The sequence below is a fragment of the Panthera tigris genome, chromosome A3 (genome assembly GCF_018350195.1).
Source record: "Panthera tigris isolate Pti1 chromosome A3, P.tigris_Pti1_mat1.1, whole genome shotgun sequence".
Taxonomy (NCBI): Eukaryota; Metazoa; Chordata; class Mammalia; order Carnivora; family Felidae; genus Panthera; species Panthera tigris.
This window is the reverse complement of record NC_056662.1, coordinates 73,482,719-73,504,741: the sequence shown is the minus strand read 5'-3', so window position 1 is coordinate 73,504,741 and position 22,023 is coordinate 73,482,719. Positions and strand designations below refer to the sequence as shown.

The following is a 22,023-nucleotide window of genomic DNA, read 5'->3' as shown; positions in this document are numbered from 1 at the left end:
TATAAGAGATTTGTTTTTGTCATTTGGAAAATATTCAAAGTTAAGAATAGGTTGGTTGATACTAATAGATTCTGTAATAACAAATAGAAGTAATTTGAGGCATTAGTTCTAGCATTGAATTCAAGCAACTGTAATTGGATTAATCATACAACTGTTTCATGAGAAACTATTTTTTTGCCATTTTATTTTATTGCTTTTAATTTAATTTAATTTAATTTTTTTAAAATTGACATCCAAATTAGTTAGCTAGCATATAGTGCCACAATGATTTCAGGAGTAGATTTCTTAGTGCCCCTTACCCATTTACCCCATCCCCCCTCCCACAACCCCTCCAGTAACCCACCAGTTTGTTCTCCATATTTATGAGTCTCTTCTGTTTTGTCCTCCTCCCTGTTTTTATATTATTTTTGTTTCCCTTCCCTTAAGTTCATCTCTTTTGTCTCTTAAAGTCCTCATATGAGTGGAGTCATATGATTTTTTGTCTTTCTCTGACTAATTTCATTTAGCATAATACCCTCCAATTCCATCCATGTAGTTGCAAATGGCAAGATTTCATTCTTTTTGATTGCCGAGTAATACTCCATTGTGTGTGTATGTGTGTGTGTGTGTGTGTGTGTGTGTGTGTGTGTATATACACACATACCACATCTGCTTTATCCATTCATCCATCGATGGACATTTGGGCTCTTTCCATACTTGGGCTATTGTTGATAGTGCTGCTGTAAACATGGGGATGCATGTGTCCTTTCAAAACAGCACACCTGTATCCCTTGGATAAATACCTAGTAGTGCAATTGCTGGGTCATAGGGTAGTTCTATTTTTAGTTTTTGAGGAACCTCCATACTGTTTTCCAGAGTGGCTGCACCAGCTTGCATTCCCATATGAGAAACTATTTTTATTTGAGTTAAGTAAATAGTTAAGGCCCAATTTAGTTGACTGCTTCTTAATATAGATACTGAATATACATCGCTTTTTTATTCAAACATTTATTACCTGTGTGTGTATGTAAGACATTTAAATAGTTGAGGGGAAAAAAACAGTAAACCATGTAACCACCCTAACCCTTTTAGAACCCAGTTGTAGGTGGGTCCTTCATATTGTTTGGTGGCTCTTTTCAAACCTTAATTCAAACAGCTACTCAATGTTAATTGAGCTCTTAAAATTTGCTGACCATCAAGCATCAAAGAATTGATAATGCTTCAGCTGAGCCATAAAGAATGACTGAAATATGCAAGGTGGAATTGGTGGAGATGGCATTCCATGCAAATAAAGCACAAAGTTATGTTGAGAATTTTTTTTCTAATTTGAGAAAGAGAACCTGCAAATGGGGGAGAGGAGTAAAGAGGAAGAGGGGAACAGAGAGAGTCTCAAGCAGGCTCCAGCTCAGCACAGAATCTAATGCGAGGCTCAATCCCATGACCCTGGGATCATGACCTAAGCTGAAAATCAAGAGTTGGACACTCAACCAACTGAACCACCCAGGCAACCCCTTTTGAGTAATTCTTAGAGTGATGTGAAAGATGGATTAGAAAGGGGCACCTGGGTGGCTCAGTTTGTTAAGCATCCTTCTCTTGATTTCAGCTCACGTCATGTTCTCATGGTTCATTGAGTTCGAGCCCTGCATCAGGCTCTGCACTGACAGTATAGTCTCTTTGGTATTCTCTCTCTCCCTCTCTCTCTGCCCTTCCCCCACTTGTGTGTGTGTGCTCTCTCTCTCTCTCTCTCAAAATAAATATATTTAAAAAAAGGAATATGGATTAGAAAAAGGGCAAATTAGAGTCACAGAGATCAGTTAGGAAGCTGTTGAAATAGGCTAGGCAAGATGTAATTGATGTGTTCATTAGTCTGCACATTTATATATATATAACGAAAGCATTAGAAATAGAGATAAAGGTACATGTTGAACTCAGTGTTTTAGGAAATGAAATTGAGACCATGATCAAATTTGGTAGATCAGGAAAAGAAGTGTCTTAAGCCACTAAACCAGCTTCTTTTCTCAACCATTACGTTAACCTTAGCATCACAAAGAAAAAAAAAGTTCACAAACATAAATTCCTTTAATATTCTATCCCTTCTGTCTTGGAGTTTATGTATATCTGCCTCTGTGTTTACCTCTAATCTCAGATGGTATCTCTAACAGTCTAACCTTTTCATCTTTCTCACTGGCGTCATTCTCTCTGACCCTTTTAAGATATAATTAAGATATTATTCTTGCCATAAAGGAATAGGTAGTCTAAGTTATGGATTTGTATGTACAAATAGGTAGAATGCAACAAAGTAAATTTAGTGATAAAGTTACAAATAGAGTGCTAAGTGATCACTCCTGTCTATTCTTTTTTAACAGCTCTTTTCCTGTGTCTCAATATATAGTAAAAGCTTGGTTTGCAAGCATAATTCATTCTGGAAACAAGCTTGTAATCCAAAGCACTGACATATCAAAGTGAATTTCAAGAACCATTGGTTCAGTTGTGATCACGTGATGTTCGGTATCATGTACTAATTGTATTGCAAGACATCGCTCATTTATCAAGTTAAAATTTATTAGAAATGTTTGCTCGCTTGTAGAACACTTGCAGAACAAGTTACTCACAACCCAAGGTTTTACTGTAGTTTCCTAGTGTTATGTTCTCAGGCCTCTTTGTTGTGTATGCTATGCATTGCCATCCATCATCTTACCTGATAGTCACATTATTTTTTGCTTAGTGGACATCTCTATCTGGACAGTCTAGAGGCAACTCAGGCATCCAACATTAAATATATCCAAAGTTAGATTCATAAAATGCTTTAAAAATATCTGTTGACTCAAGCCAATACCAAAACGAGTGAGATTTGGTCTCTGTGCTCAGTGAACTTAAAAACTGATTGAGCAAGAAAAAAATTGTAAAACGTATATATACACAAATACACACAAATTAACTAAAGTAAAAGGCAGAATGTGATAAAATTTCTCATATATGTACTTTAGGTTTTTATTTGGTTTAGTCATCAAGGTTCTCAGGTATATGAATTAGTCATAATCTCTAGTTTGTGATTCACTCTCAAACTGTGTTCGTGCACTGTCCTTTTTGTAAAAAAAATTTTAACCGCAGGGTGCCTGGGTGGCTCAGTCAGTTAAGCATATGACTTCAGCTCAGGTCATGATCTCGCAGTTTGTGGGTTCGAGCCCCACGTCGGGCTCTGTGCTGACAGCTCAGAGCCTGGAACCTGCTTCAGATTATTTGTCTCCCTCTCTCTCTTCTCCTTCTCTGATCATGTTCTGTCTCTCTCTCAAAAATAGACATTTTTTAATTTTAAAAAAGTTTTTAACCGTAAATAATATAATTTTTTATGAAATCACCATTCAAAAACATAACTAAAATACTGACATTCGCATTTGCCTCTTCCTACTCTGTTACCAGTATCCAGTATCTTTGGTATATCATTCCCTTTCTAAAATATTCTGTAAGTACTCTGTACCCTTCCATGAGTTTTAAGCTTAACTATACCTATCTCCTTGTACAAGTATCTTAACACATTCATATCATAGACAAATGCTTAATAATATAATAAACCCATCTACTTCTTTTCCTATGGATTCTATCCTTATAAAAGTAAAAAGAATATTTTGGGATTTACATCTTCCAGATGCCTTTTTTTGAGCATCAATTTTTGCTTTTGACAACCTAGGCTATAATCTGAAGCTCTGGTTACCTAGTTGATTTTTTTTTTTTTTTGTAACCAGGAAGAGTTTAAAGGGGAGAGTGGGGCAATAGAATAATTCACCTCTTAAAAAAATATTGTTTCATAAGACCTCTTTATGGCATCAGTGTCTATGGTCATAATGATCTTTAAAAATAATTTTTGACCTCCAGTGATGAACTATGTTATTTTTGTACTTGGATAGTAGGTACAAACTTTTGGAATCAAAATTAGAATCGACTCTAAAGAAGTCTCTTGAAATTAAAGAAGAAAAAATTGCTGCTTTAGAAGCTCGATTAGAAGAATCCACAAATTACAACCAGCAGTTGCGCCAAGAACTTAAAACAGTAAGTGATTTCCTTGGAAGGAATTTTAATTGTTGGATATTTTGACAGAAAAATGTAAAGTAGGAAACAAAAAAGCAACATCATTAGTATTGTGTCTGTTTCTTTTTCTTAAATTTGAGAGTAACAAATCTTTGTCTTTTAGTTCATTACAACTATATTTTGTTTATCCACTGTAATTTATTAAACTCCATTTCCACCATGCAGTTAGAGGCATATCAGTATTGTGGGAATGGGGTGGTGAAGAGGCAGTCTTACTCTATTGGGAAAAGCTTTCAGTGTGATACTGACACTTCACTCTAACACCCTACTCCTATTGAAAATCCAGGTAACAGTTTGGTAGGCATAGATGTGGGTATGAGGATACCAAGTAGAGGCAAATAGTATGTGTGGTATATGAAAGCACTTGATCTCATAAATTTGAGGTTTTCTCCTAGACCCGTTTTCTTATGATATTTGGAATAATTCTGTGAAATACGCAAGGCAAGAGCGACTGTCTGTTTTCCTTTACATAAATAAATTGAAATCAAAGGGGCTTGCCCATTTCCTAGGGTTAGTGTATGGTAGATTGGTAGAATCATGTTCTGTTTTTTTTTTTCCCTTTAATCATCTCTGTAGTACCACCAAGAGTGATTTTACAATCAACTAAACATTCAGATTGACAAGATTACTATGGGCCACATTTAGAACTACTTGGTTCTAAGTACAAGTATAGAGCAGGGCATTGTCAAGGATCCCTCTTCATATAGTTGTCTAGAGTCATATTCACACCATATGACAGTTCAAGTGCAAAATGATGAGATTCACATTGAACTTGCAGGAGCTGCCCTTGCTTTGAGACTGTATGCTCCATAGTAGTCATCATCTCTTGCAGAAACACTTAAGGCATAGATATAAGATCTCCACAATGGATATACAGGTTTCCAAAGGCACAGTTACCAAAGATGAATTTCCCACGCAGAAAAGGAAAAAGATTTTGTTCCCCATTTGCCCATAACATCATTGTTGGTATTTATACCATGAAATATATATCATTACAGAAGAAACTCTAGAATTTTGCTTAGTTAACATAAAGAATTATCCAAAAAATAAAGTAAAATTTGGCACCAGAGTTAATTAATCTCCAGTATGTCGGTTACAAAGAAAGTCAACTTCATAAAGCTACTCAGCCAGAAAATAATTGGGTATGGGTGTGGGTTAGTATTGCATGTATTTCAAGTCTAGAGAACAGAGATTCAAAATGTCATCGTCTTCCACTTCCAGCCATTTTGGCATAGCTATTACTGGACTAGCTTCCTACCATTCAACTGGAATTAGATTGTTCTGGATTTTAATACTATATCACTTGAAGACTATGAAAGTTAAGTATGAGTTGAATGCCTGAAGTAACTACTAAAATAGCATGTCAAAAAAGGTATAGCTAATATGCCAGCAAAGGAGATAAAATAGAATTATAAAAAATCCAAAAAAAAAAACAAAACAAAAAAAGAAAAAATGAGGAACAAAGTAAAGATTGGACAAATAGAAAACAAATAGCAAAATGGCAGTTTTAAACCAAACCAGATTAATCATCACATTAAATATAAAAGGTCTAAACACCTCAATTGAGAGACTGAGATTCATAAATAAGGTAAAAAGGCAAGACACACCTATATGCTGTCTCTAAGAAACCTCAATGGAAAATATGTCATTTTTTTATGTGAACATAAATCACAGATTCTGATTAATGATATATAAGGTAAAGGGTCCAATTTTGAAACATACTTATAAGAACAGTGTGCTAAAAATAAGCTTTGTGTATTACTCTCTGCTCTGCTTCTTAATAATGGCATATGTCTGTAGTCTTTATAAGCCTAGAAAAACGCTGTGGAAAATTAATGTAAAATAGGAGACAGGAAATGATGTCACTCATGTTATTAGGGTATTAAAAGTAATTTTTTAAAAAACCCTCAAAACTGGAAAATTAGGATCCCAGAATACCTATTAAATCATTTAGCCATGCTTTAAATTATATTCTATCTAGGGCATCTTTTTTCTTCAGTCTCACTTCATTATTTTCTAACTCAATAGTGGCAAAGTTTTTTGTTGAGTCATAAGTTGCCTAAGGTTTGCCTTACATATTGAATTATTTTAAATTTTTGTTTTTATTATTTTTTTTAATTTATTTTTTTTTATTTTTTTTTTAATGTTTATTTATTTTTGAGACAGAGAGAGACAGAGCATGAATGGGGGAGGGTCAGAGAGAGGGAGACACAGAATCCGAAACAGGCTCCAGGCTCCGAGCTGTCAGCACAGAGCCCGACGCGGGGCTCGAACTCATGGACTGCGAGATCATGACCTGAGCCGAAGTCGGCCGCTCAACCGACTGAGCCACCCAGGCGCCTCAAATTTCTGTTTTTATTTTAAGTTTATTTATTTAAATTTTTTTTTCAACGTTTTTTATTTATTTTTGGGACAGAGAGAGACAGAGCATGAACGGGGGAGGGGCAGAGAGAGAGGGAGACACAGAATCGGAAACAGGCTCCAGGCTCCGAGCCATCAGCCCAGAGCCTGACGCGGGGCTCGAACTCACGGACCACGAGATCGTGACCTGGCTGAAGTCGGACGCTTAACCGACTGCGCCACCCAGGCGCCCCTAAGTTTATTTATTTAGAGAGAGAAAGAGGGAGAGAGTACATGTACATATGTACAAGTGGGGAAGGGGCAGAGAGAGGGAGAGAGAATCTCAAGCAGGCTCCACGCTGACAATGCTGGATGCTGGACTTGATCTCATGGACCATGGGATCATAGCCTGAGCTGAAATAAATGAGCCACCCAGGCACCCCTAGATGTTGAATTATTTTAGACATTTATATTTTTGCCTTAATACAAAGTTTGAGCTTTAATTTAGAAATTTAGTATAAATGTCTCCTAGGAAAAAAGAAATGATTCAAGATAAGTATAATAATAATAATCAGTCTAAATTAAAGAGAGATATTAAGTTAATCAGTAATTTTGGTACTGTAAGATTACCCAGTTGTTAGTATTTGAGTTGACTCTCTTAAAGTAGGATTTGGTTGTAATCACACCAGAAAACCCTGGGTAAGATATATCCTTGGATTGCTCACTTTTTATAAAATGTAGTCATTACATGTGATTTAGGATCTGAATAAAGAAGTCATTAATTTTCTTTATTAATATAGCGCATTCTGGGCAACATATCCTTCTTACAAGAGCAGACATTTATAGATACTTCTTCAACTTTAGGTATCTTTTTAGAAGGAATTATTATGTATGTCAGGTCTTCATTTGTTCTTTACATGGGGTATCTCTGAAATCTCTAAATCAGCGATAGATATGTCAAAAAACAATTACTAATATTTAGCAACATGTCTATTTCCAGTTAATATATTCTTCATCATAAACAATAGGATCTGAAATTACAGAATATGTAATTGGAGTATGGCACATAAACAGAGTATATTTAATATTTTCTACAAGGAAAGGATTTGCAATTGACAAAGCATAAATTGTGATCATGATAGTAATGATAGTCATACATATTATTTATCATAGTTTTAAATGAAGTGTCTCTCCTATTCACTAGACTAGTGCAGAATCTAATTGTGAGAAGTAATAATTTTGGTGATTTTTTTTCTCCCCATTAAAATATTTTAAATAAAATATTAGGTGAAAAAGAACTATGAAGCTCTCAAACAGAGACAAGATGAAGAAAGGATGGTACAGAGCTCTCCTCCAACTTCTGGTGAAGATAATAAATGGGAGCGAGAAAGTCAAGAAACGACTAGAGAGCTTCTGAAGGTTAAAGACAGATTAATTGAAGTAGAAAGAAATGTAAGTATTTTTAAATTTTTGTGGGAATAAGATTTTTTAGAAGTAAAGTAGCATTGGATATATAATTCAGAAAATTTATTTAATCTGGTTTTGGAGCTTTGTTCATCTTATATTTTCTCGAGTGATTTATTTTATAATGTAATAAAGGACTGAAGAACTAATAATTTAATATACTTTTCTACCCTGATATAAGTCCATCAGCAAGCTTTGTCGACTCTTGTGAAAATACATCCCAAGCCCATCTACTTCTGTCCCATTGTTGCTGCTACCACTCTAGTCTAAGGTACCTTCATCTCTCATCTGGATGAGAGAATATCCTCTCAGGGGCTGTCTTCCCCCACTTCTACTCCTGGCTCAGTCTAACCCATTCCTATTACAATAGGCAGTTTTTATTTTAAAACATAAAACTTAGTCATACCACTTTTCTACTTAAAGTCTTCATTGGCTTCCCCTTCCAATTAGAATAAAATCCAAATTTTTTAGTGTCTTGTAAGATCATTCCTGACTTTGTCCTGCCTATATTGCTGGCCTTATAGCATAGCACTCTTCCACCCCCTCTGTTGATTTATCTGGAGATAATATTACTATAGTGAATACCTGGAAAACACAAAACAATGTCTGATATATAGTCAGTCAATTAATTCTAGTCATATTGGCCTTCTCTATTCCTATTTCCAGACCTTTATGTTCGCATCCTCTACATAGAACACATGGCTAGCTTCCCTCAGGATTCAGGCCTTATTTGACACATCTCCTGTGAGAGGTCTTTTCCGACCCCTCCACCAGTCAAGTAGCTATTCTCAACCTAAGCCATTTAATATCAAGCCACTGCCTTATTTAGTTTCTTTATAATGCGTTTCTTTCTTTTTTCCCACTATGCCTTCAGTATGTAGACTTAAGCCTGGTGGATAGCAGACACAGTAAATATTCCCTGAATGAGTTGGAGAAATACTTGACAAGAAACAGTAATCAAATAAATTCACCAAACATCTATCCTTTAAAGATGAATGAGCTTTTGGAATATATATATTAACAAGTAAAATAATTGCAGTTGTTGCTTTTGTGTTTTAATGTAACATGTTTTGCAAACTTTAAAGCCATAATGCCAAAAATTAATTTCCTACAGTGTTGATTCCTACTTTCTCATCCAGAAGTAATCACTGTAAACAGTTTGTTTTCCCAGAAAAATGATTTATCTGTGTATAGAAGTAGATTTCTTTTTTTCATCCAAGATTTAAATCCCAGTTACTTAATATACAATGTAATATTAGTTTCAGGTGTAGGATTTAGTGATTCATTACTTATATATAATACCCTATGCTCATCACAAGTGCCCTCCTTAATACCCATCACCCATTTAACCCATCACCATGCCTTCCTCCCCTTCAGCAACCCTCAGTTTGTTCTCTATAGTTAAGAGTCTGTTTTCTGGTTTTCGCCTTTAGTTTCTTCCCCCTGTGTTCATCTGTTACCTTTCTTAAATTCCACACGTGAGTGAAATCATCCGGTATTTGTCTTTCTCTGAATGACTTCTGTTGCTTAACATAATAGTCTCTAGCTCCATCCACATGGTGGCAAATGGCAAGATTTTGTTCTTTTTTTATGGCCAAATAATATTCCATCATATATATAAACTTCTTTTTTCTTTTTTGATATATTTATTATTATTTTGTAATATTATTTATTGTCAAATTGGCTTACATACAACACCCAGTGCTCATCCCAACAAGTGCCCTCCTCAATGCCCATCACCCACTTTCCCCTCTCCCCCACCCCTCATCAACCCTCAGTTTGTTCTCTGTGTTTAAGAGTCTCTTATGGTTTGCCTCCCTCTCTGTTTGTAACTATTTTTTTCCCCTTCCCTTCCCCCATGGCCTTCTGTTAAGTTTCTCAAAATCCACATATGAGTGAAAACATATGATATCTGTCTTTCTCTGACTGACTTATTTCACTTAGCATAATACCTCCAGTTCCATCCACGTTGCTGCAAATGGCATGATTTTATTCTTTCTCATTGCCAAGTAGTATTCCATTGTATATATAAACCACATCTTCTTTATCCATTCATCAGTTGATGGGCACTTAGGCTCTTTCCATAATTTGGCTATTGTTGAAAGCACTGCTATGAACATTGGGATACATGTGCCACAATGCATCAGCACTCCTGTATCCCTTGGGTAAATTCCTAGTAGTGCTATTGCTGGGTCATAGGTTTTTTAAGTTTTATTTATTTATTCTGAGAGAGAGAGTAGGGGAGGGGCAAAGAGAGAAGGAGAGAGAGAATCCCAAGCAGGCTCTGCCCTGTCAGCACAGAGCCTGATGTGGGGCTCAAACTCATGTACTGTGAGATCGTGACCTGAGCTGAAATCTGGAGTCAGAAGCTTAACCGACTGAACCACCCAGGTGCCCCTATATACCACAACTTCTTTATCCATTCATCAGTCAATGGACATTTGGGCTTTTTCCATAATTTGGCTATTGTTGATAGTGCTGCTGTAAACATCAAGGTGCATGTATCCCTTTGAATCAATATTTTGGTGTCCTCTGGGTAAATATCCATTAGTGCTATTGCTGAATCATAGGGTAGTTCTATTTGTAACTTTTTGAGAAACCTCCGTACTGTTTTCCAGAGTGGAATTACCAGTTGGCATTCCCACCAACAGTGTGGAATCTCCGAATCCTCTCCAACATCTGTTGTTTTTTTGTGTTGTTAATTTAAGCCATTCTGACAGGTGTGAGGTGTTATCTCAATGTAGTTTTGATTTGTATTTCCCTGATGATGAGTGATGTTGAGCATCTTTTCATGTGTTTGTTAGCCATCTGTATGTCTGGGAGTGTATTTCTTTTACAGTTATATCTGTGGGATCATGCTATACGATATTTTGAGGATCTCTGTATTTTAGAGAGATATAGATCTATCTCATTTTGTTTAATGAACACATTATTCCATAGTATGGATGTTACTCTAATTTATTTAAATAAAACCCACATTGATGGGCATTTAGGTTATTTTCAGATTTTGCTGCAATGAAAATCTATGTATAATATGTTCATAGGGTGGTAAATTCCTGACAGTGGAATTGATAGGCCAAAGGGTATATATACATATCTGTGTATGTGTGTAATTTTAAATGATATCATCACTTAAAATTGAAAATCACATTCGTTTTCAGTCCTTCTAATAGAGTACCTGTTTTTTTAGATATACATTTGATATTACTAGTCTTTTAATTTTTATTAAAGCAAAAAGAAAATATTTTAATTTTCATGTTTTAAATTGGCGAGCTATTTTACATCTTTATTATCAGCTGTTATGAATGCCTATTTTTAATTATTCAGTGATTTTATATATATACACATAGACACACACCTCCATCACTTGGATTAATAATTGTATTTCAGAAAATTTGGCTGACTTGTAAAGTTCTGTAAGGTAAATTTCTTATCCCTCTGACTTCCTTTATAAATTTCTATTGGAAAAAAATTACTTGGTTGTCATATTTTAGCCATTAATGGTTTATAAAGAAGGCTAGCCCTATATTAGACTGGTAATTTTGGTGTTTTTGCCAATGTATTTACTGACCTCATAACTTCTCCATTGTAAATTTTTTCTTGCTCTGAGATATCCTTTCTACTCTCTTTTATTCTTTTATAGACTATAGGAATTTTTCTTATTCCTATAGGGATACCCAGACTTAACATTAGAGCTTGCACATTTTGGTTTATTAAGACCTGAACTACAAGGTACTTAACGTACGTAAGTGAAAAATGGTTCACTTCTTTGGTGTATCAAGATGACATATAAATACATTAGTGTTCCATATTATTCTTCCAGTGTAAATTTTTTTATCCTTTTTATCTAAACAAATTAGCATAAGAAAAGGACAGTATCAAAACCCATCTTAAAGCCTTTGGCTTCCTCAGCTTTGATTTTGTGGTATAATGTATGGGTTAAATCATTACTTGCCTTTCATACAGTGACATGTATATGTAACATGAAAGCGTATAAAATGAATGTTTCCTCTGTCCCCTGTGTAGGTACAATAAAAGTGATCTGTTGTGGTTCAGTGTAACTTTTTATGCATATCACAGTTATATGCAACAAATTCTGGCCTTTTTATATATAAAGTTTTATTTCAGTTTTCTAGAGGGTTCTTTGTTTATACTTTTTGATACTAATTTTTTATGAAATGCTATTTAGAAATAATCCTAAAAATACAGTATCTATGGCAAACAGTTAATATATATTGCATTAAATTAATAATGATCTATTATTTGCATAGTAATTCAACTGTTTATATAATTGAAATATGTTCAAATGTACTCGAAAAATTGAAAATTGTATGTTTTGTTTGGATTTGCTCCAGAAGTCCTATAGATGAGATAGAGTTTTAGTGAGTGTTTTATACTATAGAAAAAAAAAAAATCACTACAGAAAATATATAACATCTGTTAGGTCAATTACGGCCTAAATTTTTTAAACACATAGTTGAAATTGTTCTGCTTCTCTCTTAAATTTGTGTTTATAAAATAGTTTTGCTGCTACCCCTGGGACCAGCACTCGCCTATATGTATTTGCCTTTGGGCAATTAGAAAATGTGCACTTCATTGGCTAGACACAATCCCATGCACTTTTGAACACTACAAAAAGGATTTAACACCCCATTCTAGTTTCTTTTTTTTTTTTTTAATTTAAATTCAAGTTAGTTAACATACAGTGTAGTCTTGGCTTCAGGAGTAGAATCCAGTGATTCATGTCTTACATGTGATGCCCAGTGCTCATCCCAAAAAGTGCCCTCCTTAATGCCCATCACCCATGTAACCCATCCCCCCATCTACTCCCCTCCAGCAACTCTGGTTAGTTCTCTGTGTTTAAGAGTCTCTTATGGTTTGCCTCCCTCTCTCCATTCTAGTTTCTTATGTTAATTATTGAGAATGGAATATTTTATTTTTCGGACGCTATAAAGCAGACAGTACAGAGACACAATAGTATGGTAAGGTTTTAGTATTATCATTTTCTTTCTCTTAGATTAAATCTCTCTTTACAATTTGGAATAGTAGGGAACTGTTTAACTCTTTTAAGGTTGTTGGGATTTTTTTTGGATTATAATGGTAATAGTTGTTATGAAATTATAATATCTGTTAAACAGAAATGTTTGTTGCTTTTTAAAATGTGTTTTCTGTATTAAGAATGCTACATTGCAAGCAGAGAAGCAAGCACTGAAAACTCAACTGAAGCAACTTGAGACACAGAACAATAATTTGCAGGCTCAGATTCTTGCACTTCAGAGGCAGACAGTGTCCTTACAGGAGCAGAATACTACTCTTCAAACGCAGAATGCGAAGCTTCAGGTTGTAATGTAATATTTGGGGATGTGCAACCAAATTTTTGAATTAATGCTCTTAAAATAAGGATAACTGGACATGGTAACATTGTTTCTTAGTGAGTGAATTTAATGGGAGATAAATTAATGGATGATAAAATCTATTTAGTGCTATACCAGACTTTCATATATCAGCATTTTTTTAAATGTCAGAACCTCTAAATATTAACTAACAAATTCATTCAATGAACATAAATAAAATAAAGGTAATTTTATCTTTATTTAAATTACTAAAAAACTTTGTTTATATTTAAAAATTTTTATTTAAAATACTTATTTATGGGAGTGCCCAGGGCCATAGTAGAGCACAACAGGAGCCTGCACAAGGAGCCAGGGGCGCTTCAGCAGCACCTGCCAGAAAGGCCCAGCATTAAACAAAATAAATAAATAAGCAAAATAAAATACTTAGTTAAAATATAATTTCATCTTTATTTTATTTATGTTTACTTTATGGCCTTTTACCTGTTTCAGCAAGTTGACTGTAATTAAGCAGAAACCTTTGCTTTAGAATATGGTTGCAACATACCATTGCTTATTTCATTTTTACAGCTTTCATATCAGTTATTAGAAACCAACACAGCATGAGAATTTTGTCTTCAGACTTTTCCTTGGTTCAGAGGATCAATCTTGCACTTAATGCTGCAGTGTCTTTTCAAATAGAACGATCAGGTCTGGGAAAGTGTAACTCTTTGAAACCTCTTAAAGAGCCAGAGGAAAAAATTCCATCTCCAAATCTGTAACTCTTTTCCACATGGTAAAACACATGCTAAGTTAATGTAGACTCTTGAGAAAATTTCCAGTTGAAATGTCACAAGTAATTTTTCAGTTCTGTCAACCCTCAACTTTTAGGAAGTGATAAATTAGCATTTTGGATTCTGTAGTTTTTCATGAGTGGAATACAAATTGTTTCTAATCACCTTCATTTAAAATAATTGAATCCAAAACATGTATGGTATATATCTCATAATAATTTTTAATAACATCTGCCAAAAATAAAAATTAAATTGTAGGCTTTTCTTTGGGATACTTATAAAAACCAAACTTTCTCAGTATAGTATGAAATGATCTGTTGTGATTTATATAGAGCTCCTTAAAGTCACTGTTATCTTTTATATTTTTTATGTTGCCATTAGTTATATTTTTGAATAATTTTTAACATGGGAAAATTATTTTATCTGTAATAAACACATACCACATATTTGTGTCTTCTCAAAGAGCAGGTAGCTATTTATGTCTGATAACAATATGCGTTCTTACAGGTTGAAAATTCTACCCTTAATTCCCAAAGTACTTCACTGATGAACCAGAATGCACAACTCCTAATCCAGCAGTCTTCCTTAGAAAATGAAAATGAAGCTGTAATCAAAGAGCGAGAAGACCTGAAATCTCTCTATGATTCTCTGATCAAAGATCATGAAAAGCTGGAACTTCTTCATGAACGGCAGGCTTCAGAGTATGAGTCTCTCATCGCTAAACATGGAACTCTAAAGTCTGCCCACAAAAATCTTGAAGTAGAACATAAAGACCTTGAAGATCGGTAATTTATTATCTTCTTTAGATAATATAATAAATTTTATGTTAAACAGAACTAAGATAATTTATATAGGAAATTTATCATGTTTATGTGATACTTATTAATAAATTACTCTTGTTTTCTTTGTTTCTAAAGTATTTTCTTTTTTCTAAAGAAATATTATAAACCAAATACCTTTTTTTCCCAGTTACAATCAGTTACTAAAACGGAAAGGACAATTGGAAGATTTGGAAAAAACACTGAAAGTAGAACAGGAAAAAATGCTGCTTGAAAACAAAAACCATGAGACTATAGCTGCAGAATATAAGAAACTTTGTGGTGAAAATGATAGGTAATAAATATTTATATATTTTAGTTTTATATTATTCATTACATCCAGAGTGTATACTGCCCCCTTTGCATTACCATCTGTAATTTAGAATTTTTAAAGAGTCCCCAGAACAACATGTAAATTACCCACCAAAATCATGCAGCTAGTTATAAAATGGCTTGAAAACCTTGGTCCCTTGTTTTCTCTTACTGTTTCTCTCTTGATTTATTCAACTAATTAATTTTTTAAGCCACATTATATAAAGAAATCTGTACCTTGATAGCATTTACGTGCTTTATTGCTACAGAATGTAATGAAATCTGATTCTTTATGTTTGTCTTTTTGCTAGTCTGATATCTCAGTTCTTGTCTTTCAAAGTTGCTACAAGTAAGCAGCCTCCTGTTTTCTAGCTGACTGATTTGAACTCTTATTTTTAACTGTCTTAGGCATTAATGGTTCTCATATTGCATGGGGCAATTATTGTTTAATTTGTAGCTTTGGGAAAATCAAAACTTGCCAACTGGTAATTTGCCTGCTTCATAAGGGTACATTTCAAAGGGTTTTTAGAAACCTTTGACAGTTTAAGCAGCCTGAACATTGGCACTGCACTTAGACTTAACCATAGCTGAAGTGCTAAAAGGCAGCACAAAAAAATTCAAGTGGGGGTCATTCATTGACTATTGTCCTGTTATGAATTTAATATAATCCATTTTTCGATTTCTATTTCTTTTCCTTTACAAAAAAAATAATCCCTCTAAGTGTGTGGAGCCATTTTCATATTCATGCTCAATAGTTTTTAATTTAGTAATTGTTATAACTAGAAATAGTGTACTAGGGGATTTGACTTTCAATAAGCTCAACACCAAGCTAGAATCGAGAAGGAGGGGCGCCTGGGTGGCGCAGTCGGTTAAGCGTCCGACTTCAGCCAGGTCACGATCTCGCGGTCCGTGAGTTCGAGCCCCGCGTCAGGCTCCGGGCTGATGGCTCGGAGCCTGGGGCCTGTTTCCGATTCTGTGTCTCCTTCTCTCTCTCTGCCCCTCCCCCGTTCATGCTCTGTCTCTTTCTGTCCCAAAAATAAAAAAATAAAAAACATTGGAAAAAAAAAAATGGAGGTGAATCTGGAAAATTAAAGCCCTGCTTATAAAAAAAAAAAAAAAAAAAAAAAAAATAGAATCGAGAAGGATATTAAAGTATGTTCAGTAGAAGACTAAATTGTGACAAGTTATAGAATACCTTTAGACAGGGTCTTTAAAAATTTTTTTTAAATATTATTTTATTATTTTTGAGAGAGAGAGAGACAGTGCCATTGGGGGAGGGGCAGAGAGAAGGGGGACACAGAATCCAAAGCAGCTCCAGGCTCTGAGCTGTCAGCACAGAGCCCGACGCAGGGCCCGAACCCACAAACTATGAGATCATGACCTGAGCCGAAGTTGGACGCTCAACCAACTGAGCTACCCAGGCACCCCAAGACAGGGTCTTTTTTATTACGCACATAACATTGAGGAAGGCATTTAATATCAAAGTCCCATCTTGAACCTAACCTTTTTCCACTGTTGGAATTTGCAACAAACTGGGTCAGTTGGTGAGTTTGGATAGGCCTTCTAGGAATCTAATTGTATTCATTTCTGAGGAGCCTTCTGAGAAGGAACTTAGCCTAAATGATAAGAAGAAATTGAGCATGATGATCTTGAACCAGAAGACTCTGCAGGCTTGAAAGGGAAGTGTGATTCTGAGTATTCTCTATCTCTCAAAGCTGTTCTATCCCAGCTTTTATGCATGCATGTCTATGTTGTAAAGGAAGCAAAGGTTTTAAGCAAAACCTTGAAAGAGCTCTTTCACACACACACACACAAAAAAAAAAAAAAAAAAAATTCTGAAGAACAATAGTTTGTTTATCCATTCCTCTAAATAACCTAAGTTTTAATCTTTGATAATGCCAGATCAGGAATGTTTATTATATGGACTGGTTTGTTTTGGCCTCTTTAGTATTGTGTTCACTGAATTGCATTTTGGTGTTAATGTTCTCAGCTTTAAGGGATATTGTAAAAAACTCTCTTTAAGAGCTCATTTTAGCATTTGCCAGAGAGATGGTGTTGAGGACATTGTATATTGTATCTCTTCATATCCCACCCCCATGAAGCGTCAGTAAGTAAATCTTTGATCTCCATAGATATTGACATATACCGTGTAGCTGATTGTGTGTCTCAGATCTGACCAGCTGTTAATAACTCATGGCATACATTCATTCATGGATTCAACTTACTTATGGAACATTTTCTGTATGTTTCTGGTCTTGCCATTTTATTTATTTATTTTTTACCAAGTCTTGATTTTTAAACATACTATTTTGTTATTTATAATTCTTGTAAGCTGACTCAGTTCTTTGGGGAATGAGTTGAAGCAGATTGTTAGGTGTTTTGAACAAGTCCCATCCTGTTCTTAATGCTGTAAGATAAAGGTTGTTAAACTACAGGCAGCTAGCTCAGTGGGCCAAATCCAGGCTGCATTCTGATTTTGTTTTTTGTTTTTGTTTTTGTTTTCCACATTTAAAAACAAATTTTATTATATAGCTCTTCTTTTTATTTTTTTACTTTAAGTTTTTATTTTGATTTGTTAGTTAACATACAGTGTTATATTGGTTTCAGTAGTACAATATAGTAATTTAACAATTCCATCCTGTTTTGGTTCAGCTCCCAAACTGAAAATAGTTTTTACATTGTAAAAGGTTGCGGGGGGGCACATAGAGGAAAAGAGTTTGCTGTATATTGCATGTGACCCACAAAGTCTAAGATATTTACTCTGGTCCTTTATAGAAAAAGTTGCTGACCTCTGCTCTTAGATGTCAGTGGACTTTGTTCTGAGGGTATAATGGAAAGAAACAGATAAGTTAGGTGTATGGTTTGATTTTTTATAAAAAATCTAAAAGTTTTTTTCAGAAAAAATCTCCAATTTCTCAATAATTGGAGACTACATAAACATGGATAATTTGTCACAGCTGTGGAAATCTCAATAACTAAAATTTTGGTTTAAGCCTGTATATCTCCATTATCTGGCAACAGATTGATGGACTATCATTTCTTGTACTGCATTGATTGATTCTCTTGATCTTTCTTGAATTTTCACGTTGAATTTTAGAATTTTAAACTTCTCTATGAGATCTAAACAGGATTGGTTATTTTCTCTTCTGTCCTTTAATCTAAATATTTTCTTATTAGTACTTCACATTTTAATGATAAAATTATAAGTGTCTTCTTAAACATTTAAATGCTGGAAGATTCAAAAGAAGAGTAGTCTGAATTTTTTTAATCTAGTTTTACAGAATAGAAGCTGATTTTTTAAGAGTTTAGTCACTGGCAAGAGTCTTATATTCTTTAAGTATGTCTGTGATCCACAGCATTTTCACACTGTGTAAATTACAATGAAAGCTATTAAGGATTCTAATTCTATTTCTGTCATGATTTCTAAATAGGTTGAATCATACATATAATCAGCTTGTAAAAGAAACTGAAGTTTTACAAACTGACCATAAAAACTTGAAAAGTCTTCTAAATAATTCCAAACTGGAACAAACCAGATTAGAAGCTGAATTTTCAAAGTTAAAGGAACAATACCAACAGTTGGACATCACATCCACCAAGCTCAATAACCAGTGTGAGGTGAGCTTTACCAAGTTTTTTCATTTTGGGAGTCAAGACATGCCTAAAAAGTAAACAATCATATTAAAATGATGATAGCAGTATATATTTTGTGGGGTATTTCTAAAAGAAGTGATCAGGGATAATTGAAATTCACAACTAATTCAGAAAAACTTCTGTTATTATTAGTATCAACATTGTTTACTATTAGTTTAAACTGACATGTCCAGATACTTTGAAAATGTAAAACTGTGCCCTTGCTTAATGAAAAAAATGTTTACTTACCACCTAGCATGTACTAGGAAACCAAAAAGGTAAAAATCTCCCTTTGTGGAGCTTATTCTGGTGGAAGGAAATAGACAAACACAAGTAAGTGAAATTCATAGTGTTTCAGTGTTTTGTAACATGGCTATATAGCACTTTACCCCAAAACTTGGTGGTAAAACAATCATTTATTAGGTTCACCGATCTGTGGATCAGAATTTGGACAGGGATAGTGGGACCAGTTTATCTCTGCTTCACTTGCCACTGGGCCCCTAGCCTGAAGATTGAAAGGTGAATACATGTTCGGTAGTTGATGCTGGCCATCAGCTGGAGGCATCAGTTTTCTCTCTACGTAGTGTCTCTGAGGGCTCGTTGGGGCTTTCTCACAACATGGTGAGAACAAGACAGAAGCCATCTTTGCTTTGATGATCAAATCTCAGAAGTCATGCAGCATCATTTCCCCTGCATTCTATTCACTGAGGCAGTCAAAATTCCATTCAGATTTAAGGGAAAGAGAAAATAGACTCAGCCTCTTGGTGGAGAATGTCAAGGTTCTGCAAGAGCATATGGACTGGAAATACTGCTCTACCTATTTTGAAAATTAGTCTGCAACATACGATATGTCACAAGGTAGATAAGTTATGTGCAAGTAAAAATGAAGTAGGGTAAAAGGGGATATTGAGGGCTTCCAGGGTGGATGAAGAAGTATAGATTGAGATTTTAATAGGCATCCTTGAACCAAGATAACTTTATTCAGAGTAAAACACCAGAGCCATTTGAGCATTTTGAACAGAAATGACATTGGCCTTATGTATACAGTTGTGTTCTTAATATAATTCCATGCCTCTCTTTGTTGTTTAGGTTTTATTTATTTTTCTTGAAGTTTATTTATTTTGAGAAAGAGTGTGTGTGTGCACACAGAGAAGGAGGGAGAGAGAGAATCCCAACCAGACTCTATACACTGTCAGTGCAGAGCCCGGTTTTGGACTCAAACTCACGAACTGTGAGATCATGATCTGAACCAAAATCAAGAGTTGGACACTTAACCAACTGAGCCACCCAGACATCCCCATGCCTCTCTTTGTGATGGTTTGATAAAGCAATAAAAGTTTTAAAATATAAAAGGATACTGAAAGCCTTAAATAATCCTTAAATTTTATTAGTTAGTCCCCAAATCATTGACGTTTGAATATAGCTTAACACCTCAATTTCATGGCACTTTTAAGAAACAAGCACTTAAGCTAGTCTTTAAAGGAAAATAGGAATAGATTTTCAGAAAATAATACTTACAAGTTTTTTGTCTGAAATGATAAACCAATAGAAAGAAAAATTAGTTTAATAAAAATCATATACATTTAATTATCCAACAAGGCTCAGAAAGTACAGAATATTCATTCTGCCTGTGATTTATAAAAGTCTAAATAAAATATATATGGAGCGATGGACTTACAGAATGAGGAATAGGGCAAATCAACTCCCTAAGAAACAATAAAATTGGGCAGAATTGTCAAAAACAACCAATATAGGACTCTGGACCTCAAGGAAAGATGTTCAACAAATTGAGAAGCATTTATTCAAGAAAAGCTACTCAACTTTGGATAGGAATTCTGGTTGTCTGAGGCATTTTATCTTGTGATTTCTCCCATTCCCCTCCCCCCTTTCCCAGTTCCAACACCTGGTAGTTTAGTTGAGGGGCATACTGTGAAAACCATCAACTTTGCTACCAGAGCAGATTGATTTGATTTGAGCAGAGCACAAAAAAGTCCCCATCCCCAAGAGAGTTGTCAAAGGTCAACTTTCACATGGCCTGAGGTTGGAATATTGGTTGAGGCAAGTAATAGATTGGCAAATTAGTCAAAAATTTCACTAGGAGAATCAAGGAATGAGATATTCAGCCACAGTGAATCTTGATCAAGTTCCACATGACACTGGTGGTCCAAAAAGCTATCCAGGAGAGACCAGACAGGGAACTAGCGAACTACTTATCTCTGGCTGATTGTCCCAACCCAGTCAAATGTTAACCCTTGACTATGGGTTAAGTCATATAATAACATTATTTAGAGGGAGAAAATCAATCCATAGTGTTAGAGGCCAGGATAGCAATTAATCTTTGTGGGAAGGGATGGTGATTGGAAGGGAGCACAAGGTGTTTCTGAAATACAGTTAACGAGCTGTTTCTTGATCAGTGTGCTGGTTCCTTCCACACATGTGTTCACTTTGCTCTAATTCACTGAGCTATATCTACTTAAAATTTCTTCCCTTTTCTATATATATGCTTTATCAGTTGTCTATTGACACAGTAATTAATGCTGTATAACAACATAGAACCTTTGGTAATGGACAATAAATACTTATTTTTGCTCATGATCTGTGGATTGGCTGAGCAGATGTGCTGATAGCATGTATTGATGTGTGGACCAAGATCATTTGATCTTAGTAGAGGTTGCTCCTATATCTGCATTTAACTGGTACATTCTTTGAGAGTGGGCTGACTGGCCTAAGGTGGCCCTAGCTGGCATAACTCTTCTCTGTGCCACATTGTCTCTCATCCTCCAGCAGAATTCCAAGTGGAAGCACAGAAGGCTCTTGAGGCCTAGGCTTGGAGCTTCCATCACTACCACTTACTTTTCATGGACAAAGACTTTCCAAATTCAGAAAGACAGAAAATAAGTTCCACCTCTTGATGGTAAAAGTACGAAGTCACAGCACAAGAAGGTGTAGGTACAGGGAGGAGAATAACTGCATTCAATCTTGCAACGAATCTACCACATGTTGTATTTCAATTTAACAATATATTGATAAAACAAATACAGCACAATATTAATAGCAGTTAGATCTAAATGCCTGTTTATGGATATTCATAGTATTATACTATCTGCTTTTCTGTATCTTATGAGAGTTTTCAAAATGTTTCTTTTCCTTCCCCACCCCCGCCCACTCCCCCACAGGAGGGCTTGTTGTTGGCTTTTTTTTTTTTTTTTTTTTTTTTTAAACTACAGATCTCTGGGCTCTACTCCAGACCAGCTGAATTTGAATGCT

At 34.9% G+C, this 22,023-nt stretch overlaps 1 protein-coding gene across 7 annotated transcripts in view; it reads left to right on the top strand.

Moving 5' to 3' along the window:
* Positions 1–22,023, top strand: part of CCDC88A (coiled-coil domain containing 88A) — a 140,125-nt gene that overhangs the window by 96,448 nt on the left and 21,654 nt on the right. For 5 of the 7 annotated variants that reach the window (XR_006215723.1, XM_042981420.1, XM_042981418.1 and 2 more), the window contains exons 17-23: positions 3,885–4,026; positions 7,693–7,857; positions 12,771–12,851; positions 13,048–13,209; positions 14,501–14,778; positions 14,963–15,106; positions 18,555–18,741. Coding sequence is in view for 6 of the 7 variants with exons in the window: in XM_042981420.1 (XP_042837354.1) it covers positions 3,885–4,026; positions 7,693–7,857; positions 12,771–12,851; positions 13,048–13,209; positions 14,501–14,778; positions 14,963–15,106; positions 18,555–18,741 (1,159 nt within the window). In the remaining variant the exon portion in view is untranslated. The remainder of the gene's footprint in view (positions 1–3,884; positions 4,027–7,692; positions 7,858–12,770; positions 12,852–13,047; positions 13,210–14,500; positions 14,779–14,962; positions 15,107–18,554; positions 18,742–22,023) is intronic. The other 2 variants (XM_042981421.1, XM_042981419.1) reach the window with 1 other exon arrangement.